Genomic DNA, 23519 nt, shown 5'->3' with positions numbered 1-23519 from the left:
CAGACTACAAGCCCTGCTTTAGTCTTTGGAGGAAACTTGTACAAATTAGGAAATTCTGCAGACTTACATTCGTGCAGAATGAGCAGCGATTGCAACAGACCGGAATTGGGCACAAGATGAGCGGCAAGACATTTTGAACATCGATCGGTCACCCACCCTTAGCTGGCTCCTGTGCCTCTTGTGGAGCTGGCTGTAGGGATGGACGAAAGTCCCTTACCTGGTCCCGCAGCTTTTTTCGGGGTGGGGGGGAGGCGCTTCATTTCTCCCCCCGAAAATTCTTGGCGGGTGGGAAGGCGCCCCGCCCCTCCCCGCCGAAATTCTGGCCGGGTGGGAGGCGCCCCATCCCTCTCCGCCGAAGTTCTGGCCGGGGGTGAGTGCCCCATCTCCCCAGCCGCGAAAGGAAAAAGTAAAGTGTAAAAAATAAAAATAAAAATGATAGGCTACGTAAAGATTTACGTAGCCTATCATGGCTAGATTTTCAAAGTCAGCTGTGATAGGCTATGTAAATCTTTACGTAGCCTATCATGGCTGAGTAAAAAAAAAAAATACGCCATTTGCGTATGCGCTTCTTTTTTTTTTTTTTACTCAGCCGTGATAGGCTATGTAAACATTTATGTAGCCTATCACGGCTGACTGCAGGGACGCAAATGGCGGCGGCTACGGCCGCTGCCATTTGCGGGCCCAGCAGGCCAGGATTTGGGGGTGGAGGGATGGAGCGCCTCCCCCCCCCAGCCAGAATTTCAGGGGGGGAGGGACGGAGCACCTCCCCCCTGGCCAGAATTTCGGGGGGAGGGACGGAGCGCCTCTCCCCCACCGCGAAACAAATTTCGTTAAGGTTAAGTGACTTTCGTACATCCCTAGGATTCACGTTAAAATCTACTAAAATAAATAAATAAACCACCCAGCCATCGAGGAATTCTGGCTCAGAGCCCTTCTCCCACCTCTAATCTACTTTCTTGCTGAAGTATCCTGATGTCAAACTCTTTGTTCTTTGGCACCTTTTCAGGAAAAAGAAAAAGTGGTGGGGGGACCCACAAAGATAATTTCTAGTGTGTGTTTTTCATTTATTTTTTCCTGGGAGTTTGGGGATCTACCATATAGGGCTGGGGTGGGGGGAGCCTGCAGCCCACACTTTTTGCACCCCATTATAGAGGGTCAAATACACCAATCCTGGTTTCTCCCTGTTTCTATCATTCTGTGTTCAAAGTCACAGGAAAACCTATGTTAGTTTAAAATCAACAAGTAGGCAATGTATATCTATTTAAATGGTAGTAATCATTTCAAAATTTGCATACATATAGGAAATAGCTTTTGCATATTTAATATCAATGTGTGCTACCATCTGTCGCTTTTTGGTGGTATTTCTTCTTTTGGAATCATGTGTAAGTGTCCACTTTAGCCAGGAGGCTGTGAGGGTTGACCGTGGGAACGGGTGTGAGCCTCAGCAAGGGCCCTCTAATGCCGGCTCTGAAAGGAGGTGCCTATGTGTGTTGTTTTAATCCATTCCGACCAGGGGCGGGCGGGATGGCTTGGATCCCAATTTAGTCAGATTTAGAAGGGACCCACTGAAATAACTGGGGATTAAATTAGTAATGACAAACTCAGGTCCCATTGATTTCAATGGATAAACTCTAGCTATGGGTAAAAATGGATCCATCCCAATATTCAGAAAGACTGAAACACTTTCACTGCCATTGGGACACCACAGCAGTTGAGAGAGGAAATGCAAAAGGGAAGAAATGTGTCGAAAGCTAACGGGAGGAGGGAGATGTGGGCCATTAGGGAAGTTTTTGCAATGTTTGTCAAGAGGTGCCAGTCCTGTCCATCCCTGTTAAAGTACGATCCCATGCGCAGTGGAGGTAGAGCATTCCGGGGACTCATTCCAGAGTGCTACCTTCACCTGAAGAAAGGAGGAAGGGGTGATTCTGAGCCAGGTGAGGAGCTACCTGTATAGCTTTCTGTGGAAGGGAATGTATAGTTCAATGGCTTGAAGGCTGGTAAATTTCAAGGTTACATGAGCGGAAGCAAGGAAGAGACACTAAATGCAAAGCTACAAATCAAATTATTTTGTACTGGACTTCTGCAGTAATTGTGTCTTTTCAATGTCTTATTATTAGTCCTCCTTCCTATCAAAGGATGCAATCCAGAAACCCAAAGGAGAACTTTGGGAGATTAGATCATCTAATCCAGTCAGTCACCCTCTTTCTAGCAGCGGCCATCAGCCAGCTGCCTCTGGAAAGCTAAGAAACAGGGCCTGAAGACAACAAACCTGCCTGGGTGTTTATCCCAGGCATGCGGGACACAGAGATAGACTGCTTCTGAACCTGGAGGTTCTTTAGCTGTCATGGCTGATAGCTGTTTACAAACCTGTCGTCTAGGCATTTGCGTCTAATCCCTTTTTCGATGCCATCTAAACCATTGCCACTACCAGGGGTGTTGCTAGGCCCTTGAAAGATCTGAGGCCAAGGCCCCTGGGACCGAAATCTGCATAAAAATGAGATGTTGATTTCTATCTATATATGTAAATGCAGAAATAATTGCTAGGATGTATTTAAATTTCACAGGCAGCAAAACCAGACACTTTTTTCTCAGCCAGATAATCTCAAATAAAATAAATTCTTCAGTTGATTAGTATCCTACACAAGATAAACCTAAACCAAAGGGAAACACTTTTTTTTTCTTCCTCTAAACTAAATTGCCATGCAGGGAGAGATTGGGGGGCTCGTGGTGAGGTATTGCAACATGTGGGGAGGACAGAGCTAACCCTTTGCTCCCCAGCTGCTATTCCCCCTTGGAATATGACCCCCTCCCTGGCAACTGAACTATGAAAAATAACCTCCCACTAGAACCTATGTACATGCAGGGATCTGGGAAATAGATCCAGGGCCTTAGGAAAGAGATTTGGGGTCCGGGCTCCATGGACCCAGGCCTAGCAATGCCCCTAGCCATGGCAATGAAGCCAGAAATGGATGGGCTTAAATGTGCTGAACTCTGTGCTGAATCATGCCCACTGGCCACCACCCAGAGATGTGCACAGAGAAGTCACTGGGGGCAAAAAAACCCCTTTCTTTTACTAACTGCTAACAACTGGTCTTTTTGGCACTCCCACATTCAGCTGCTGCTTCCTATCCAACATGGTGTGTGGCCAAGTGACCAGAAGAAGAAGGAAGGCCTGGTTTCCTCCTGTGTCTTACAGAGTGCAGGCAGACAAAGCTTTTGATGACAAGGAGATTAGTAGGATGAAGACAGAACTTGATTTTTAAAAGCTTGCAGTTCAAGCCACTATAACAGTTACAAGGGGACCAGTTGGTGAGCCTAAGACATGGGCTGCACCTGCACTTGAGGGAAAATTCCCTAAAAAGCCTGAAATTCCTGCACTTTTTCAAGAGAATTCATTCTTTCTTTCTTTAGGTATTGATTGATCGATTTGTAAAATGTATAAACCACCCTTCATCTGTAAGGGATCCCAGGACTGTGGATAGAATGTTATGAAAAGATGACTGCAATCCAACAGCAGTGATAACATCATGAGATAAGAGGAATAAAAGCTATCCAGCTACACACACACACACACAAGATTTATTATTATTATTATTATTATTATTATTATTATTATTATTATTATTAAATAATGTAGAATGCAAGATGCCTGGACAAACAGGAAAATTTTGATTTCATGCCAAAATGAAGGCAAAGTCAGCAACAGAAGTGTGTGTGTGTGTGTGTGTGTGTCCAGGGATGGGGGGGGCGGCGTTCAAAAGACAGATGGTCACAGGCAGATGGCCACTGAAAATGGGGTTTATTGAGGAACACAAATCCACACTGCAATATTTCATTGCAGGTCTGGTCTGACTTGTACTAAGTGCTTTAAAAAAATAATCTATAGAGTGGGTATCCCAGGATAAGAATTCCTAGCTTAGCCTCATCCAGTAGACATAAAAATATAGTCAATTGTGTTGTTTATGGTATTTTATTACCCCAAGCCACTTTCCAACATAGACTGGGGTGGTAAAATGCCTCGGAACCAGAAAGGTGTCCGTGGTGCAACAAGATGTATTTATCATAAACTGCCAAGGTAAAATTTTAGGTAAAATGTTATTATTTGTTAAGAACTACTGTTCCTTGGTGTTGTGGGATATTTCTCTGTCCCATCACCATTTACATTTCTGTCTCTGATGAAGTAAATTTCCCAAATGAAAGCCCATGATTTGTGCTAACCTACTGGCACCCAGAGGACTTAAGCTGGTTTCCCTAGACTAATTTTCTTCAGAGAATCCATGGGATATTTTTATACCCCAGGTACGTTCCTGGGGTTTGGGACATAAAGGTACCCCAAAGGCACAATCAATATCTTCCTGGGATATTTCATGCCCCAAATCTGGGTTTTCCCTCAGAAAGAAAGCAGCAAGTGGTTATAGGCTGAAATTAGGGGACATTATGTAGGTGACAGAAGACAACGATTTTGTTGGAGGACTATATTATAGGTCTACTTCTGTGTAAAATCTACAGTGAAAAGTGCAGTGGGGTAGCCCTTGGTAACCCCAGTAGTGTAAAATGGTAACCCCATTTTATCGGGGTTAAAGATTAAAGGATCAATAGTCTTTCACACTATCTTAGGACCTAAACAATGTCAGCTCTGGATAAGCTTATCACAAGGAAGGGAGTGCAAAGAGGGTGCAACAGTGTGTGTGATGCAGAGATGCCACAGCTGTGCACCTGCCTATAGCACACTGCAGGGGCTGATGACATCGTCTCTTAACATCTTCCACATCTGCTGTAGGATTCTGGACCTGGGCAGTTTTGGGGGCAGCTGCATAGCACACACTGGATGTTCCCTTCCCCATGGCCACTAGTGGGCAGTGAGTGACACTTGAGAAGGGCAGGGAGCCCCCTCCACACGCACACAAGCCACAATTGGTGGCGTGGCGTAACATCAGTGTTCCTCTCTTTCTTCAGGTTGATCCAACTGTGCTGTCCTGTGACCGGGAGACTTGCAACTCCCCACCATGGGTTGGCTGCAGTTTAGTGCTGCCATCAGCTCTTTCATCAGCTTCCTGCTGCTCCTCATTGCCCTGGCCACAGACTTCTGGGTGACTGGCAATGGCAGTTTGCACATGGGCCTGTGGAACATCTGCATCTCGGGTTTAGCATGTGTCCCATCTGGAATGAAGGTAGCAGGTAAGATCTGGCCTGGAAAATGACAACTAGAGGTGTGATCATCAGAAGAACATGGAGTACTACATTTTAGGGATGTACGAAAGTCATTTACCTTTTTGAAGGGTGACATTCACGGTGGGCGGGAGGCACTCCATCCCTCCCCCTGAAATTCTCTCCAGTTGGCTCTGCTCCACGGAGATTCCATGGAGCCGCCAGCCAGGGCCGCCCGGACATCTGACTGCTGGGCAGCCTGCAGGGACTGCTGCAGTGCAGGCAAAAAAAAAAGGGGGGGAATGCAAATGGCGGCCGCCATAGCCGCCGCCATTCGCATTCCCTTTTTTTTTTTTGCCGTAATAGGTTATGTAAATATTTATGTAGCCTATTACGGCAAAAAAAAAAAAGGGGGGGGGAACGCAAATGGCGGCCACTATGCCATTTGCGCCCCTCTCTTTTGCTGTAATAGCCTACGTAAATATTTACGTAGGCTATCACGGCCAAAATAAAAGGGGAATGCAATTGGCGACCGCCATAGCTGCAGCCATTTGCGTTCCCTTTTTTTTGCTGTGATAGGCTATGTAAATACTTACGCAGCCTATCACGGCTTCCGCAGGGATGCAAATGACGTCCCTGCGTTAGCCGTGATAGGCTACGTAAGTATTACGTAGCCTATCACAGCTATAGTGATGAAGCAAATGGCGGCCACGGCCGTGGCCACCATTCGCAAGTCAGCGCGAATGGCAGCAGGTAGGTGTCCCATTTCGCGCACCCTTCGCGAGGCGGGGGGCGGGGGGGCTTCGTTCCACCACGGATTTCAGGGAACGAAGATCCGTGGCAGAATTCTCTGACATCCTTACTACATTTGAAGTAGTTTGTGAGACACTTGATGGGTCAACCCTCTGATCATCCTATGTGAGAAACGATCGCTCCCCGGCTCTTGCATACGCCAGACACTTTCAAAGCCTCTGCCTTCAGGGAACTTTCTGCATTGGCTGTTCTGCCGAGGAAGCCTTGCTGTACATCCGACATAATGTCCCTCCCCATAGCAGAGGATTCTGGTAGGGATGTAGGAATCCCTTACCTGGCTCTGCGCCGGGGCATCCGTGGTGTGGGAGAGGCACTCTGTCCCTCCCCCCGGAATCCTCCCTGGCCGGCTTTGCTCTGCGGCGGCTCCGTGGAGCCGCCGGCCAGGGCCAGCCGCAGCCAGAGTTCCAGTTGTGGCCGGGCTGTTGTGGCCGCAAGTGGTGGCCTTCATAGCAGCCGCCATTTGCGTCCTTGCAAGCAGCTGTGATAGGCTACGTAAGTATTTACGTAGCCTATCATGGCAAAGAGCAGGGACACAAATGGTGCCTGCTACGCCATTTGTGTGGCTGCCTTCACCGTGATAGGCTATGTAAATACTTACGTATCCTATCACGGCAAAAAGCAGGGGCACAAATGGCATAGCGGCTGCCATTTGTGTCCCTGCTCTTTGCTGTGATAGAGTATGTAAATATTTATTTAGCCTATCATGGCTGCAAGAATGCAAACGGCAGCTGCAGCAGCCTGGCTGCAGCCTGCCGGGGGACCAGCCAGAGCCACCGCATCCACCCCAGGTAAGTTCCATCCCAGGGGGATTCCGCAGGGGGGCAGGAGGCCATTGCGCCACGGATTCTGGGGGGGGGGATTCTAAAGAATCTGGCCTCACTGGAATCTGTGGCGGAATTCTCTGACATCCCTAGGTTCTGGAGAGCTACCGTTCGGTGTGTGAGGCTATTGCCTCTCGCTCAGTTCACACTCCAGGTTCTTGACAAGCCTAGTCTATCTTTTGAGTATCCCCCCGTCACTCCCTGTGAACTAAGCGTGCATCTTAGAATGCATGCAACACTTCCGTCGCATCTCTGTGGGAATATCCACCTTTAAATAAATAAATAAATGCAGCACAGGAGGATTCTGGGGAGTGCTCTGGATCAGTTCACATACTGGGTTCTTGACAGGCCAAGAGCAGTGCAGCGGGGGGGGGGGAGCAAACATCCACCCAGAGAGAAGCAGCTGAGGACATCAGGGAAGCAGAACCCAGCTCCATTGTGTCCTTGCAATCAAGATGGTACCATGATTTCTGTGAGTTTAAAATGCAAAACTGCACATGCTCAGAGGTTGGTGTTGTTTTTTGGTGGGGCTATATCGTATTCCGTATTATATAAGGAATGCTGAAGAAATTGTAAAGCTTGGAATTGTGGTTGGTCGGGGAAGAGAAACGTTGCATTTCTTTGGGAATATGCATTTTTTAATTAAAGGAGAAAAGAAGTACCCATTTCATTAAGGCAATATCAGAGTTGGATTGTCCTTCTTCCCCCTTCGCAATCAACAACAGAAGGAGGCAGGGCTTCAGGCTATTACTACTTTATTTTGCTAGGAACTAGCCTCTTTACAAATGCAGATTCCAGGAAAACACTCAGACTGCCTCAGGCCCCTAAACAACTAATCTGTAATCCCCAATTAGAGGAGACAAACTAGAGGGCGATGAAGTTGCCAACAGTTTGGGTGTGAACCTCACAGCCAGATTTGCTTCACAGTATTGTCCCTCCCTTAGGGTGGCTCCCTCCTAAGTTGGCTTCCAACAGTGGCTATCCTAGTGGAGCGTCTGAGCCCTGCCCCTAACTTTTCCTGCTTGGCTTTGCGATGTGCTCTAGCATCTCTCAAGTCATGACCCACTTCCTCCTCCTCCAAAATGTGAGTTCTCACAGTGGAAGAAGGGGGCAGGGACTCAGCCTGGGCTATTTGTTTGTCAAGGTCTTTGGAGGAATCTCTCCCAGCGCATTGGCTCACTAGGGAGGATCCCTCCCCTGGCCTCTGATCTGTCTGCTCCAACTCTGATTCAGAATCTGAATCAGAAGCTGTCAGATATCTCAGGGATGGAGTAATCCCTGACAGGTGAGTAGCAAAACAAACAAACACGTTTCTGCCATTATAGGCCTCAAAATGCTATTGCTTATACAAAGAACATCAGTTGAGGTAATAATGTGAAGTGTGGCATCCACAATTGTCACGATGGCAAATTCCAAACCAATCCAGTGAAAATGGCCATAAGCGCAGCAAGTATAAAATTTCTGAAGATTGACATATTTACCTTTTTACTCCAATTTTTAAGCAGAAGTAGTGGTTAAGACGCTGAACTGCAGACCGGAAGGTCGGCAGGACAGCAGTTCGAGACCCGAGTGCCGCGTGACGGAGTGAGCTCCCGTCTTCAGTCCCAGCTCCTGCCAACCTAGCAGTTCGAAAGCAAGAAATTGCAAGTAGATAAATAGGTACCGCTTTGGCGGGAAAGGTAACAGCGTTCCGTGCACCTTGGTGTTCAGTCATGCCAGCCACATGACCACGGAAGCGTCTTCGGACAGCGCTGGCTCTTCGGCTTAGAAATGGAGATGAGCACCACACCCTAGAGTCGGACACGACTGGTTGGGGACACCTTTACCTTTACCTTTTATCATATATTGCTTTGATATTTTGGTGAAAACTACTGCTGTACTTTGCTCAGCCTTGTTGAGGAAGGGAATCCTACTTTCAATTGATGAAGTTCTGAGCAGTGTTTCAGAAGTTATGACGGTTTTCCTGGCCCATTAAAGCCTATGGCAGTAACAGCTGGCAAAGTACACATGCAGTGCATGATCGATTTCAGTCTGAAATTAGAATTTTGCCAGTACTGCAATGCTTTCCGAGAGATTCTGTTTTGGAGAGGGATCCTATGTGCATAGCCTATTCCTTTAGTTATGGAATGTGAGGTCTCAGGGTGAAACTACACATTAATGCATGGATTGGGGCCATAGTATGATGGGTGTGAGTGTGTGTGCAGGTTTCTCCTCCACTGTTTTCTCTAGTTAGTGCTTTTTATTCTCTCCCTCTCTAGTGACCCCAGTCTTTTCCTTTCTCAAATCTTCCACTGTCCCTCGGGATGCTTCACAAAAAACACCTCTACAGAATCTCAGTGGTCTCTCCTCAGGGCCAAAAAAGGGTTGAGCTCCAGGTGTTCTGCAGGGGGCTACACTTCCATAAGCTGGAAATACTGCAGGGATGTTGCATCAGTACTGTCTACTGTGAAGCACTAATACCAGTAAGGATTCTAAGCATCAGTTTGTGGCATGGAAAACCATGCAAACTTTATTTATTTATTTATTACATTTATATCCCACCTTTTTTCCTCTTTAAGGAACTCAAGGCGGTGTACATCCTCCTCCTCCTCTCCATTTTATCCTCACAACAAGAACCCTGTGAGGTGGGTTGGGCTAAGAGTCTGTGACTGGCCCAAAGTCACCCAGTGAGCTTCCATGGCCGAGTGGGGACTAGAACCTGGATATCCCAATTCCCAGTCCAGCACTCTTGCCACTACACTACACTTCTTCTAGGGGAAGAGGTAGGAGGGATGGAACACTGCCTGCTAAATTTCTGCCTCTGTAATATAAACTTTGATGTGAAAAGGTGTGTGGCATCATGTACCAGCAGATCAGCAGGCAGAAGCCCAGCAAGCAAGGCAAGAAACAGGGAAGGGCTAACAGGAGGAATCCTCTAGCAATCCACCAAGGCTCATGTGCTTCATAAGGCAATAGGACAACATGAAGCATCTTTGCTGGTCCCTGGCACTCCATCCCCCTTATCTGGCTTTGGGCCTGAAAGTAAAGTGTGGGTGAATGAAGGGTATTAGATAAAAAGTTCTTGCTTCTGGTTGAAAGAAAGGATGCCAGACAGGCAGCAGTGGATCCAACACTATTTTATTGAATGTTTTGCAAAACGGGTGCAGAGCAGTCAGCAGTCTGGACCCCGAGCTAAGCAAGCATAAGTCTTTTTATACCCCCTCCCCTTTACAATTTTTTGTTAGCCACATGTCAACTGATTGAGCCGTTAGCTGACTCCTTAGAGCACGACTGTGTCAACATGTTTATTTCTGATTATGCTTATGTGACTGTCTCACCAGACTTCCCCTTTTTAACAGATGTACACTGCCACTGGACATGTGTCCGGTGGGCTCATAATTATGACTAATAGCTCAAAGGTCTAGCAAAGAGCTGACAGCCAAAGAATAAGAGGACGGTCTTTTTCTAACAAGGGTAAGTTGTAAGCAGGCAGGGAATGAGGAAATAAGGATTGCAGCAACAAATGCATCCAGGATGACTGCCGGGAGTGGGAAGGAGGACTGAGGGGAAAACAAGCCATGGTAGGCCACAGAGCACCTGTTCATATGGCAGAAGTAACGCGCAAGCCACCAACCGTGGCTTATTCTCATGGTTGCTTAGCATGACTTGCCCTATAGGTGAGTGTGGTGTCATCCCTGCATAGGGCTGGATGTGCCCGATCTCATCTGATCTCAGAAGCTAAGCAGGTCAGCCCTGGTTAGTACTTGGATGGGAGACCGCCTGGGAATCAGGCTTCCTGCATTGAGCTGGGGGTTGGATTCGATGGTCTGTAGGCCCCTTCCTACCCTATGATTCTATGATGTTAGAGAAATCCGAAATGGATTCAAATGACATCTGATTTCAGTGAATTCGACCTGCAGATTCCACAGTGGAATGGCATCTTCCAAGTTGCACAGATTCTGTGGACTTCAGGACCACTTTTGTGTTTACTTTCCAGACCAGTAGGCAAATGTAGTTGTACAAAACTACAGAAGTCCCTGGAAAATACATGAATGTATGTTTATGCCATTTGTAAGATGCACACACACAGTTTTATACATCTATTTCTCTTCAGCTACAGCTGTGTATCACTCTTTACTTGTGCATTTTGCTCATTGATTGTATGCTGATCTAAGAAAGAGAGAAAATGTTATGTGACAGCAAAAGTTACAGAAATCGCAGTTGACATTTTTGCGGAGTTTTCTGAAGGGGGTGGAATATCTCCTTTGTCACTCAGAAAACGATGGAACAAAAGATGTCTGACAATCCATGAAACATAGATGGAATAGATTAAACAAAAGCCATACAACCTTGATCCTCCTGGATGTGGCAACATTAGGCACAGTAAAATGCTTGCATGCTGATTCTCAGGTGTAGCGTGGAAGCATCTACTCAACAAGAGCTTCACAATGATGCTTAAGGCAGGGCCTTCCCTACCATTAGGCCGAGTGAGGCGGATCTGTCAATGTTGCATGATGATATTGGGATTGGGGGTGGGGGGAGGTACTAAGTAAGACCTTCAAATTGGTGACTGTTGTCCCCCCCCCACCATCCCTATCCCTCTCTCTCGCCTTCCTGTAGACTACTTTCATGCAACAAGAGCGTTCCTGCTGATGGGAGCAGTTGGTGGTGCCATCTCCTTCTTTGGCCTTTGCTTCTCTGGTTGTTACCCACGTGTTGGGTCCATCTCCCTGGCCAAGATGGCGGCCATAGCCAGCTTTATAGCAGGTATTATATTTTGAGGTTTTATATTTATTTAATTAAAGTGTCATTTTAAATTCTTTCTACACTGTCCTTTATCCATTCAGCCATGTTCAGATGTCACAAATTTGGGAATAGAGCGAACAAGCAAGTATGGTGGTGCACATGTCTGATTGCATACGCTTGGCTCCTGCCGCTAACAGAGAAAGGCGAGGGAAAAGGGAGCACAACTCCAGCTCCTGAAATTAGCAAGCGGTATAAAGCCTTGTGGATTGGCCAGTCACAGTACAAAATACTAGGATCCTGGCTACAGAGCACTTCTGTACTTGGTCAACTAAGCACTCCTGTGTCCTGTCTGCCTACAAATAACTGACCTAGAAAACCCAAACGGGAGTTCGCAACCTTTAGGACTGCCTGGATTTGTGCAAATAGGCCTGGTAGGAGCATGAGATCTTGCAACTCTCTTCTCCTTCACTTTCACTAAGGCCCAATCTGTCTCCTGCAAATACCTGACTTTGAACATGCATCCTAACAGCTCCCCTCTGTGCTGAAACATGGAGAGGAGTTCTGCAGGAATACATGGTTTCCTACAGGGGTGTCAATATATTGTATTTTGGGCTCCTAGGTGCTTGTGCCCTGGTTGCCATGGCCACCTTCACAGGAGTGTATTCTTTATACTACGAACGGAGGCTGGAGATGAGGTATGACTGGTCTCTCGGTCTGGGCTGGGGCTCTGGGCCTCTCTTCCTTTTAACTGGTGAGTATGTGCAGAACAGGAAAGACAATGTCTCTTAAAACATAGGGTTCCCGGATTTCCCCTCCCCCCCCAAACACATATTCTTATTGGATCTTTGTGATATTTGTCAGTGCCTTTCATTACAAAGCCATTAGAAATGGCCACCTCATAATTTTCCTAAATTTCTGAAATACAGCTGAGAGTTCATTTTTTTATCTTCACCCTCTAGAAAGTGTTGGCCACTGTGCAGAGTTTTCTCTGAATATTCTCTGCAATCATTTTGTGCTGGCAGCCATTTTCCCCCCCATGATGCCTCAGAACAATGCTAGTGCCATGGCACTGTGGAAGATTCAAAGCCGTGCCTAGGATGCCAAAACAGTTTCTGCTGTTGCCAAAGCAGTTGATGCCACTTCCAATGTCATAAAATAAAAAAACAGAGGGGAAAAGAAAGAAGCTATGCTATTGCTATTGCACTGGTGAGTATATCTCAGTGCCTTTTATTACAAAAATATTAGAGATGGTCAGCTCATAATTTTCCTGAATATGTGTAGTAGAGCTAAGACTTCTAGAATCGTAGAATTATAGGGTTGGAAGGGGCTTACAAGACCATCGAGTCCAACCCCCTGCTCAGTGCAGGAAGCCTGATTCTCAGGCAGTCTCCCATCCAAGTTCTAACCAGGGCTAACCCTGCTTAGCTTCTGAGATCAGATGAGATCAGGCGCATCTCTTTCTTTATCACAGCTCTCTGGAAAAAGTTGGCCACTCTACAGCATTTTCTCTGAAATATTCTCCTCCATCATTTTGTGATTGCGGCCATTTTTCCCCATGATGCCCCAGAACAATGCAAGGGCCATGGCACTGTGAAGGGTTCAAAATGCCATTTATTTATTTATTTCATTTATATTCCACCTTTCTTCCATCGTGGAACGCAAGGTGGCTACATGTGGTTCCCAGGTAGTCTCCCTTCTAAGCACTGACCAGGCCTGGACCTGCTTAGCTTCAGCACGGTAGCTGCCTCATGTGCCTTCAGACTATGCCCTTGGGCAGAGTATGCCTAGGCTGCCCAAGTAGTTGCCGCTGATGACACCACTTCCAATAGCATTAAAAAACACACACCTTAAGAAAAAGAAAGAAGCTATGCTATTGCCATTGCTACTGGTGAGCCCAGCCCCTGAGAAAATGTTGAAGAATTTCTTCTCCCATTGGAAAAATTCAGCAAATGGTGTGTATCTGTACACATCTGTATCTACATTCAGGATGAAGAATATCAAGACTCTTTTGTACAACTAGTGGGAATGACTGCAAGAATCAGCAGGCCTCAAACACAACTGTCCTTTATTTATCACAGACAGAAGGGAAGAACTTAGCGGAAGCTCCACCCACTGTTGCTACTCCCAACATTACAGGAGCTGCCAAGGTTCAAAACAATAACCAAGCCACAGTAACCCCCCCCCCCGATACATAATAACTCCAGATGCAGAAAGCTCTATTCTGGAGTGCAACTGCATCACTGTAGGCTTCAGGTGAGGATTAAAAGCTATCTGGGACAATGGAGGGCCATCACCTGTCAGCCAGGAGATACAAGACAGGGCTATATAGAGTCATGGTCTGACTTGATAAGTCATCTCCATGTGTCCAAATTTGGCTCACCTACACATTCCAGGTTTGCAGTGGTCTAAGAGGGATCCTTTAGTATCAGCCTCACCATCGCCTCATTTAGAGGACCAGGGGCCACTCCCAGACTGAAGTTTACCATTATTCTGCTGGTCCTCCTTGGCAGGTGATAGGGAGTAGGATACTTCCAAATCTTTCAAACCTTGGCTTCTTAAAAAAAAAGTTTCAGGATACTCCAGCCATGCAAATTTTGTAGAAGAGAAGATATCTTGGGCTATGCATGTGAGAAGACTTTGAGGATCAGAGTATCAAGCCACTGATAAAAGTAGAAAGAAAGCCCAGGTGAGGATGGGCCAGGAATTAGTGGCTGATTTAATGTTATTTGACCTATTCCCCAAACCAATCCCTTCTCTCTCCTGACAGGTATGATTGCTTACAAAGTACACACCGAAACAGTGATATGAGGACTGGGAAAAGACCGTGCCACCTTCTTCAGCTGCACATGGGCTCAGATGCTCTTCCTTGGTAATATAGATGAATGGAGGCATACAAACAACTAAGTGGTTATTATAATCATCTCCAAAAATAGTGTTTCCTCCAAAATCAGAACGTCTGAGGAATTCTGAAGGAAGCTGAAAGAGTTTTAAACACCATGATGAAATTTCTCAGATGGTTTTTGTACTTCCTGCCAGAAATAAATAACAAACAAATAAATGAAGTTTCTTGTCCTTGTGATTGCAGAGACAATTGAGAAGATATAATGGCCATATATATGAAATACTCAGAAGCTAAATATCTCTCCCTATACAAGCTGAATCCCCACATCTTGTCACACTATCTCAGAGCAGAGGTGGGGAACCTGACACAGACACAAGTAGGGAGATCACCCAGCTGGGGAGCCACCAGGAATTAGTTTCTGATTCAATTATATTTGATCTCTTGCCTCAGCCAATCACTTTAACCTCCTAACAGCTTGGCTGGCTTTCAGAGTACACACCAAAATGTTCAGACCCTCTCCATGTATAAAATAACTGTATACAGGTATACAAACAACTAAAGAACTCCAACCCCTTCACGGATCACTGCCATGTTGTGGCAAAGGGGCTTGCGTGACTCAGTGAAGCCATAAGCTATGCCGTGCAGGGCCACCCAAGACGGACAGGTCATGGCAGAGAGTTCTGACAAAATGTGGTCCACTGGAGAAGGAAATGGCAACCCACTCCAGTATTCTTGCCAAGAAAACCCCATGGAACGTATCACAAGGCTAAAAGATATGACGCCGGAAGATGAGCCCCTCAGGTCGGAAGGTGTCCAATATACTACTGGGGAAGAGCAGAGGGTATTTCCAAGTAGCACCAGAAAGAGTGAAGCGGCTGGGCCAAAGCTGAAAGGACACTCAGCTGTGGATGTGTCTGGTGGTGAAAAGAAAATCCGATGCTGTAAAGAACAACATTGTTTAGGAACCTGGAATGTAAGATCAATGAATCAAGGTAAGCTGGAGGTGGTCAAACATGAATGGCAAGATTGAACATCGACATCTTGGGAATCAGCGAACTAAAAAGGACAGGCATGGGTGAATTTAATTCAGGTGACCATCATATCTACTATTGTGGGCAAGAATCCCTTAGAAGAAATGGAGTAGCACTCATAGTCAACAAAAGGGTGGGAAAAGCAGTACTGGGGTACAATCTTAAAAATGATAGAATGATCTCAGTACAAATCCAAGGCAAACCATTCAACATCACAGTAATTCAAGTCTATGCCCCAACCACTGATGCTGAAGAAGCTGAGATTGATCGGTTCTATGAAGACCTACAACTCCTTCTAGAAGTAACACCAAAAAAAGATGTCCTCTTCATCATAGGGGATTGGAATGCTAAAGTAGGAAGTCAAGAAATCACCGGGATAACAGGCAAGCATGGCCTTGGTGTACAAAATGAAGCAGGACAAAAGCTAATAGAGTTTTGCCAAGAGAACACGCTGATCATAGCAAACACTCTTTTCCAACAGCACAAGAGACGACTCTACACATGGACATCACCAGATGGTCAATATCGAAATCAGATTGATTATGTCCCTTGCAGCCAAAGATGGAGAAGCTCTATACAGTCAGTAAAAACAAGACCTGGAGCTGACTGTGGCTCAGATCATGAGCTGCTTCTTGCAAAATTTCGGCTTAAATTGAAGAACGTAGGGAAAACCACTAAACCATTCAGGTATGACCTGAATCATATCCCTCATGAATATACAGTGGAGGTGAGGAATAGATTTCAGGGATTAGACCTGATAGACAGAGTGCCTGAGGAACTATGGACAGAGGTCCATAACATTGTTCAGGAGGCAGCAACGAAATCCATCCCAAAGAAAAAGAAATGCAAGAAAGCCAAGTGGCTGTCTGAGGAGGCTTTACAAGTAGCTGAGGAAAGAAGGGAAGCAAAAAGCAAGGGAGAAAGGGGAAGATATATCCAACTGAATGCAGATTTCCAGAGAATAGCAAGGAGAGACAAGAAGGCCTTCTTAAATGAACAATGCAAAGAAATCGAGGAAAACAACAGAATGGGAAAGACTAGAGATCTCTTCAAGAAAATCGGAGATCTCAAGGGAACGTTTTATGCAAAGACGGGCATGATAAAGGACAAAGAAGGCAGGGACCTAACAGAAGCAGATGAGATTAAGAAGAGGTGGCAAGAATACACAGAAGGACTATACAGGAAAGATCTGAATGTCCCTGATAGCCATGATAGTGCGGTCACTGAACTTGAGCCGGACATCCTCGAGAGTGAAGTCAAGTGGGCCTTAGGAAGCATTAGTAACAACAAAGCTAGTGGAGATGACAGTCTTCTAGCTGAGCTATTTCAAATCCTAAAAGATGATGCTGTTAAAGTGCTGCATTCAATATGCCAACAAATTTGGAACACTCAACAATGGCCACAAGACTGGAAAAGGTCAGTTTACATTCCAGTTCCAAAGAAGGGCAACGCCAAAGAGTGCTCAAACTACCGCACAATTGCACTCATTTCACATGCCAGCAAGGTGATGCTCAAAATCCTACAAGCTAGGCTTCAGCAGTATGCGAACCGAGAACTACCGGAAGTACAAGCTGGGTTTCGAAGAGGCAGAGGAACTAGAGATCAAATTGCTAACATTCGCTGCATCATGGAGAAAGCAAGAGAATTCCAGAAAAACGTCTATTTCTGCTTCATTGACTATGCTAAAGCCTTTGATTGTATGGATCACAACAAACTGTGGCAAATTCTTAAAGTGATGGGAGTACCAGACCACCTTATCTGTCTCCTGAGAAACCTGTACAAGGGTCAAGAAGTAACAGTAAGAACCGGACATGGAACAACCGAGTGGTTCAAAATTGAGAAAGGAGTACGAGAAGGCTGCATATTGTCACCCTGCTTATTTAACTTATATGCAGAGTACATCATGAGAAATGCTGGGTTGGATGAATCAGAGGTCGGAATTAAGATTGCTGGGAGAATTATCAACAACCTCCGATATGCAGACGATACCACCCTAATGGCAGAAAGCGAAGAGGATCTAAATAGCCTCTTGTTGAGGGTGAAAGAGGAGAGTGCAAAAGCTGGTTTGAAACTCAGCATTAAAAAAACTAAGATCATGGCATCTGGCCCTATCACTTCCTGGCAAATAGAAGGGGAAGAAAGGGAAGCAGTGACAGATTTTACTTTCTTGGGCTCCAAGATCACCGCAGACGGTGACTGTAGCCATGAAATTAAAAGACGCTTGCTCCTTGGGAGGAAAGCTATGGCAAACCTAGACAGCATAGTAAGAAGCAGAGACATCACCTTGCCGACAAAGGTCCGTCTAATCAAAGCTATGGTTTTCCCAGTAGTAATGTATGGCTGTGAGAGCTGGACTATAAGGAAGGCTGAGCGCCGAAGAATTGATGCTTTCAAACTGTGGTGCTGGAGAAGACTGATACGAGTCCCCTGGACTGCAAGGAGGTCAAATCAGTCAGTCCTAACGGAAATCAACCCTGAGTGCTCACTGGAAGGACAGATACTGAAGCTGAAGCTGAAATATTTTGGCCACCTAATGCGAAGAGAAAACTCTCTGGAAAAGAAAGACCCTGATGCTGGGAAAGACTGAAGGCAAAAGGAGAAGGGGACGGCAGAGGATGAGATGGCTAGATAGCATCACCGATGCAATGAATATGAACTTGAGCACGCTCCGGGAGAGAGCGGAGGACAGGAAGGCCTGGCGTGCTATGGTCCATGGGGTCACGAAGAGTCGGACACGACTGAACAACAACAAAGAACTCCAAACATAGAGGTTCCTCCTCAAGTGAAACTTCTGAGGACTTATGAAGGAAGCTGAAAGGGTTTTGACACCATGATGAAGTTTCTCAGATGGCTTACTTAAATACTTACGTAGCCTATCATGGCAGCCTGGAAGGACGCAAATGGCAGCCGCTATGGCGGCCGCCATTTGCGTCTGCAGCAACTCGTCTGCGGCCGGAACTCCGGCAGCAGACGGCCCTGGATTCTGGGGGGGAGGACCGGATCACCTCCCCCCGGTCAAGGATTCCAGGGGGAGGGACGGAACAAAGGTAAGTGAGTTTCGTACATCCCTACTGCCTCCCTGCTCTTTGCTGTTTATGTCCCTGCTTTTGCTGTGATAGGCTATGTAAATCTTTACATAGCCTATCGCACAAAAGACTTATGTAGCCTATCACGGCAAAGAGTAGGGATGAAAATGGCTTCTGCTATGCTGGACGCCATTTGCATCTGCAGACCGGCAGTGGATGGCAGGGGAGTGAGTGGACGGACCCAGACCAAGCCGGTGGCAGGTAGGATCCAGCCGGCATGAACCTGACAGGGTGGTGGAGGTGAGTGGTCCGTTCCGCCATGGACTCGGGAGGGGGGGCAGATTCTTTAGAATCTGGCCTCAGGCTCATTGGACTCTGTGGTGGAATTCTCCACCATCCCTACTTGGAGGGGAGAGCAGGGCCATGTGGTGGCTCCACTCCCAACATGCCGACCCCTCCTAGTCTAACTTTCCATTGGTGTGTTGAGAGGAACTTCTGAAAGGGGAATCTAAGCATGCGTAGCTAAACACATGATGTGTTACCAAATATGCTGTTCTTTGACATGAGCACAAATTCGCAGATGTGCTGAGGACCAGCATTCATTAAGAACCGTTAGACCTTGTCATTCATGGCTAGGGATGTACGAAAGTCACTTACCTTTTCGAAGGGTGACATTCACAGTGGGGGGGGAGGTGCTCAGTCCCTCCCCCCAAAATTATCTCCGGCCGGCTCCGCTCCGCGGCGATTCTGTGGAGCCACCGGCTGGGGTTGCCCGCAGTTGGACATCTGGCCACTGGGCAGCCTGCAGGGACGCAAATGGTGGCTGCCGTAGCCGCCGTCATTTGCATCCCTGTATTTTGCCATGATAGGCTACGTAAATATTTACGTAGGCTATCACAGCAAAAAAACACAAAAAACAGCAGACGCAAATGGCGGCGGCTATGGTGGCCGCCATTTGCTTTCCCTTTTTTTTTTGGCTGTGATAGACTATGTAAATATTTACATAGCCTATTACGGCAAAAGAGATGGGTGCAAATGGTGGCCACTATGCCATTTGCACCCCTCTCTTTTACCGTAATAGCCTACATAAATATTTACGTAGGCTATCACGGCCAAAGGAAAAAAGGGATCTCAAATGGTGGCCGCCGTAGCCGCCGCCATTTGCGTCCCCTTTTTTTTGCCGTGATAGGCTACATAAATATTTACGTAGCCTATCAGGGCAGCCTGGAGGGACGCAAATGGCAGCTGTTATGGCGGCCGCCATTTGAGGCCACAGCAGCCAGCCAAGAGACCAGCCACCGCTGCTGGAGCGGCCGCCGGAGCTGCCTCCGCCCCAGGTAAGCTCCGTCCCGGGGGGATTCCATGGAGTGGGGGTGGGTGGGAGGCTGTTCCGCCACGGGTTTTGGGGGGCCAAATGCCAGTGCATTCAGCTTCACTGAAATCTGTGGTGGAATTCTCCGCCATCCCTATTCGTGACTGATGAATTTGGTTGTGTTGCCTTCTTTGGAAGTTGACATTCCATGCCATTTTCTGGAATATGCACTATTAGGGATGTACGAAAGTCACTTACTGTTTCGTGGAATCTTTCGCGAAGGGGGGGGAGGCGCTCCATCCCTCCCCCTGGAATCCTCGATGGGGGTGAGGCACTCCATCCCTCCCCGCTTGAATCCTCGACGGCTGGCTCCGCTCCGCGGGGATTCCGCACAGCCACCAGCTGGCTTCACCAGCAGCCGGACATCCGGCCACTAGGGATGGCAGAGAATTTCTCCCCGAAACTTCGGGGGGCCGAGCGCCAACGTGTTCGGCCCCCCGAACAAGTTTCGGGGAGAAATCCTCCCCACCCCCCCGCACCCCGCCCCACCCCCCGAGACGGGACTTACCTTCCCTGAATGTCCCTCCAGGCGGCGGGTCCGGCTGGCGGTTCGTCGGATGTTCGAGCAGGGCGGGAGCAGCAGTCGGTCTTTCGACCGGCTGCCGCCGCTGCCATTGCAATAAAAGAAAAAAAAAAAAGTCCCCTGATAGGCTACGTGACGATTCACGTAGCCTATCACGGCTAGATTTGCAAAGTCAGCAGTGATAGGCTACGTCAATCGTCACGTAGCCTATCACGGGTGACTTAAAAAAAAAAAAAGAAGTGTGTATGGATAATGGCGGCCCCCATAGGGAGCCGCTATTCCCGTTCCTTATTTGGTCGCTGTAGTCTACGTAAATGTTTACGTAGACTACGGCGAAAATAAGGGCAACGCTATTTGCGTTGCCCTTATTTTCGCCGTAGTCTACGTAAACATTTACGTAGACTACAGCAACTAAATTAGGAACGCGAATGGCGGCTCCCTATGGGGGCCGCCATTCGCGTATGTGCTTTTTTTTTTTTTTTAAGTCACCTGTGATAGGCTACGTGACGATTCACATAGCCTATCACGGCTGACTTTGCAGATCTAGCCGTGAAAGGCTACGTGAATTGTCACGCAGCCTATCAGGGGGCGTTTTTTGTTTTTTGTTTTTACTTTCGCGTTCGCGGCCGGGCGAGGCGAGGCGCCTCCTCCCCAGCCTGAATTTCGGCCGGGCGAGGCGGGAAGCCTCCCCCCCGGCCTGAATTTCGGCCGGGCGAGGCGGGAAGCCTCCCCCCCCGGCCTGAACTTCGTGGGGGGAGCAGCGAAGTGCTCCCCCCCCACCGCGAACAAGCTGCGAGAAAAGGTAAGTGACTTTCGTCCACCCCTACCGGCCACTGGCTAGCAGGGATGCAAATGGCAGCTGTTGTAGCCACTGCCATTTGCATCCCTGTATTCAGCCATGATAGGCTACATAAAGACTTATGTAGCCTATCACGTCTGTTTTTTTTTTAAAAAAAAAACGCATACGCAAATGGCAGCGGCTACGGCCGCCTCCATTTGCATTCCTTATTTTTGGCCGTCGTAGTCTATGTCAATATTTAGGTAGACTAAGACGGTGAAAATAAAGGGGAACGTAAATAGCGCCCACTACGCTATTTGCATTCCCCCTTATTTTTGCCCTCTTAATCTACGTAAACTACGTAGTTACGTAGACTAAGAGGGCAAAAATAAGGGGGGAACGCAAATAGCGTAGTGGGTGCTATTTGCGTTCCCCTTTATTTTCACCGTCTTAGTCTACCGAAATATTGACGTAGACTACGACAGCCAAAAATAAGGAACGCAAATGGAGGCGGCCGTAGCTGCCGCCATTTGCATATGCATTTTTTTTTTAACCCAGATGTGATAGGCTACGTAAGTCTTTACGTAGCCTATCACATCTATGTAAAAAAAAAAAAACCACAGAAGTGACCAGACTGCAAATGCCAGCGGTGGCAGCTGGTCGGAAGACCAGCTGCCGCCGCTAGAGCTGCCGCCATCCTGAACATCTGCCCCTGGTAAGTCTCTTCCTGGGGGGGATCCACGGGGGGGCAGGCCATTCCGCCATGGATTTCAGGGGACCGAATGCACTGGCATTCGACCTCACCGAGATCCATGATGGAATTCTCTGACATCCCTATGCACTGTTGCCTGGAACAGCTACTGAAACATGATTTCAGTGGAAGCTTGGTAGCTTATTATACCAATCCCATGCAGTTATATGTTGTGATGTCAGAGAAAACCATTTGGCAGGTGGAGTTCGACAAGGTATCCTTGGTTTGGGTCATATGAACGTTCCAGTTCTTGCTGCGGAAGCCGACTGTCCACAGGGTGTTGGACCAGTTCATGGATTTTCTGGGCATTTTGTGCATTTGTTGCAGGGTTTGCAATTTGTGCAAATTTTGAGCACTTTGGGCACGTTATAGCCAAATTTGTGCAAATCCAGCTGTAATTCACATAAATTGCTCAGAATTTGTGGAAATAGCTCAGAAATTGGCACAAACTGCAAAACCCGGGAGAAAATCTGCAAAAAATGTTTGGGGAAAAGCCCACACCTTGGCTCGCAAACGCAAATGAAGTCGTACATACTGCAGAACTCCATCCAAAAAGAAAAAAAGTCCTGGATTTCCCAGCAACAGACCACCCTAATCTTATGTGACTGGTGAGTTTCATTGAGTTGGCTCACTGGGAAGTTGCCATTCCAGGCCATTTTCCAGAATACCAAATATTGTCCAAAATGGATATTGGAATGTGGTTTCTGTAGAAGTTTTTTTGGAATGTGGTTTCACACTTTTTGGAACGTGGTTTCACATTTTGGAACGTGTTTTTTTGGAACGTGGCTTCTGTAGGAGGTTTTTTGGGGGCTCATTGCACTCTTCCCATGCAATTATATCTGACTGGTGATTTGGCTCACTTGGAGGCTGCCATTCCAAGCCATTCTGTTCTGTTCCAGACATTATGCGGTTAATAATAAGAGAATATTGCAGTGGCTTCAGTCCTAAAATACTGTTCTCAAGTGTCTCTAACAAATGCCATTGTATTTGGCATGTCTGTCTGTCTGTATACAGATATATATATATATATATAGAGAGAGAGAGAGAGAGAGAGAGAGAGAGAGAGAGAGAATCCATTCTGTTCCATCTTTTACACCATCCCCTTTTTTTCTCCTCCCTGGATGGGTAGGAGAGTTTCCCATTTCAGCTGTATAGGAAGACGCCTCCACAGCTAGTATTTCCCTGGCTATTTAAACTGCTCCCCCCCCCCCCCCGTTGAGAAGAGGACCAGGGAGAATAACTATGTAATGTCGAGCTCTGAGGAGTGTTCTTTCTTTCTTTCTTTCTTTCTTTCTTTCTTTCTTTCTTTCTTTCTTTCAAGGAGTTGCTTTAGATTAGGTACTAATGCTTTGGTGGGGTGGGGGTCTCCATCTCCTCCAATCAGGAAGAAAGCTTGAAGGCAAGCATCATCCTTGCTTTCAAAGGGCGCTTTTCCTTCTCTGCTGAGGAGGTGAAGGGATAGCAGAAGAATATATGAAAAACAGGCAATCTCTCAGCCAACAACTTCCTGGAGTGTCTATGGAAGAACCTCATGATGGGTATTCTTCCTTTTATGGGTATTTTTCTCCTCCCTGCTGTGGAGGAGAAGTCATAGCGAAAGAGTCAGTGAAAGATGCAGGCAGGCAATCTCACAGCTAGCATACTTCCTGGAGGGCCCACAGAAGGACGTCACAAGACTGTTTTATGGGT

The 23519-nt window shown here is 47.0% G+C and overlaps 1 protein-coding gene across 2 annotated transcripts; it reads left to right on the top strand.

Annotated features, from left to right (window-relative positions):
* The first annotated feature begins 1777 nt into the window (after positions 1-1777).
* LOC146337822 (protein NKG7-like) lies at positions 1778-16211 on the top strand. 2 transcript variants are annotated; one of them, XM_084815317.1, is made up of 5 exons: positions 1778-1934; positions 4957-5178; positions 11382-11528; positions 12127-12258; positions 14275-16211. In XM_084815317.1, exons 2-5 carry the CDS (start codon positions 5007-5009, stop codon positions 14313-14315), a joined length of 492 nt encoding a protein of 163 aa, XP_084671443.1. In that variant the 5' UTR covers positions 1778-1934; positions 4957-5006; the 3' UTR covers positions 14316-16211. The 2 variants fall into 2 exon arrangements, with proteins under 2 accessions (XP_084671443.1, XP_084671442.1); XM_084815316.1 differs by having other exon boundaries at positions 1807-1934; positions 12127-12202; positions 14275-16205.
* Positions 16212-23519: the final 7308 nt, after the last annotated feature.

Source organism: Heloderma suspectum, chromosome 10 (genome assembly GCF_057233095.1).
Source record: "Heloderma suspectum isolate Gila_16-S chromosome 10, 16-S_ref, whole genome shotgun sequence".
Lineage (NCBI taxonomy): Eukaryota > Metazoa > Chordata > Lepidosauria > Squamata > Helodermatidae > Heloderma > Heloderma suspectum.
The sequence above is the reverse complement of the archived record's forward strand: the minus strand, read 5'-3'. Positions and strand labels throughout refer to the sequence as shown.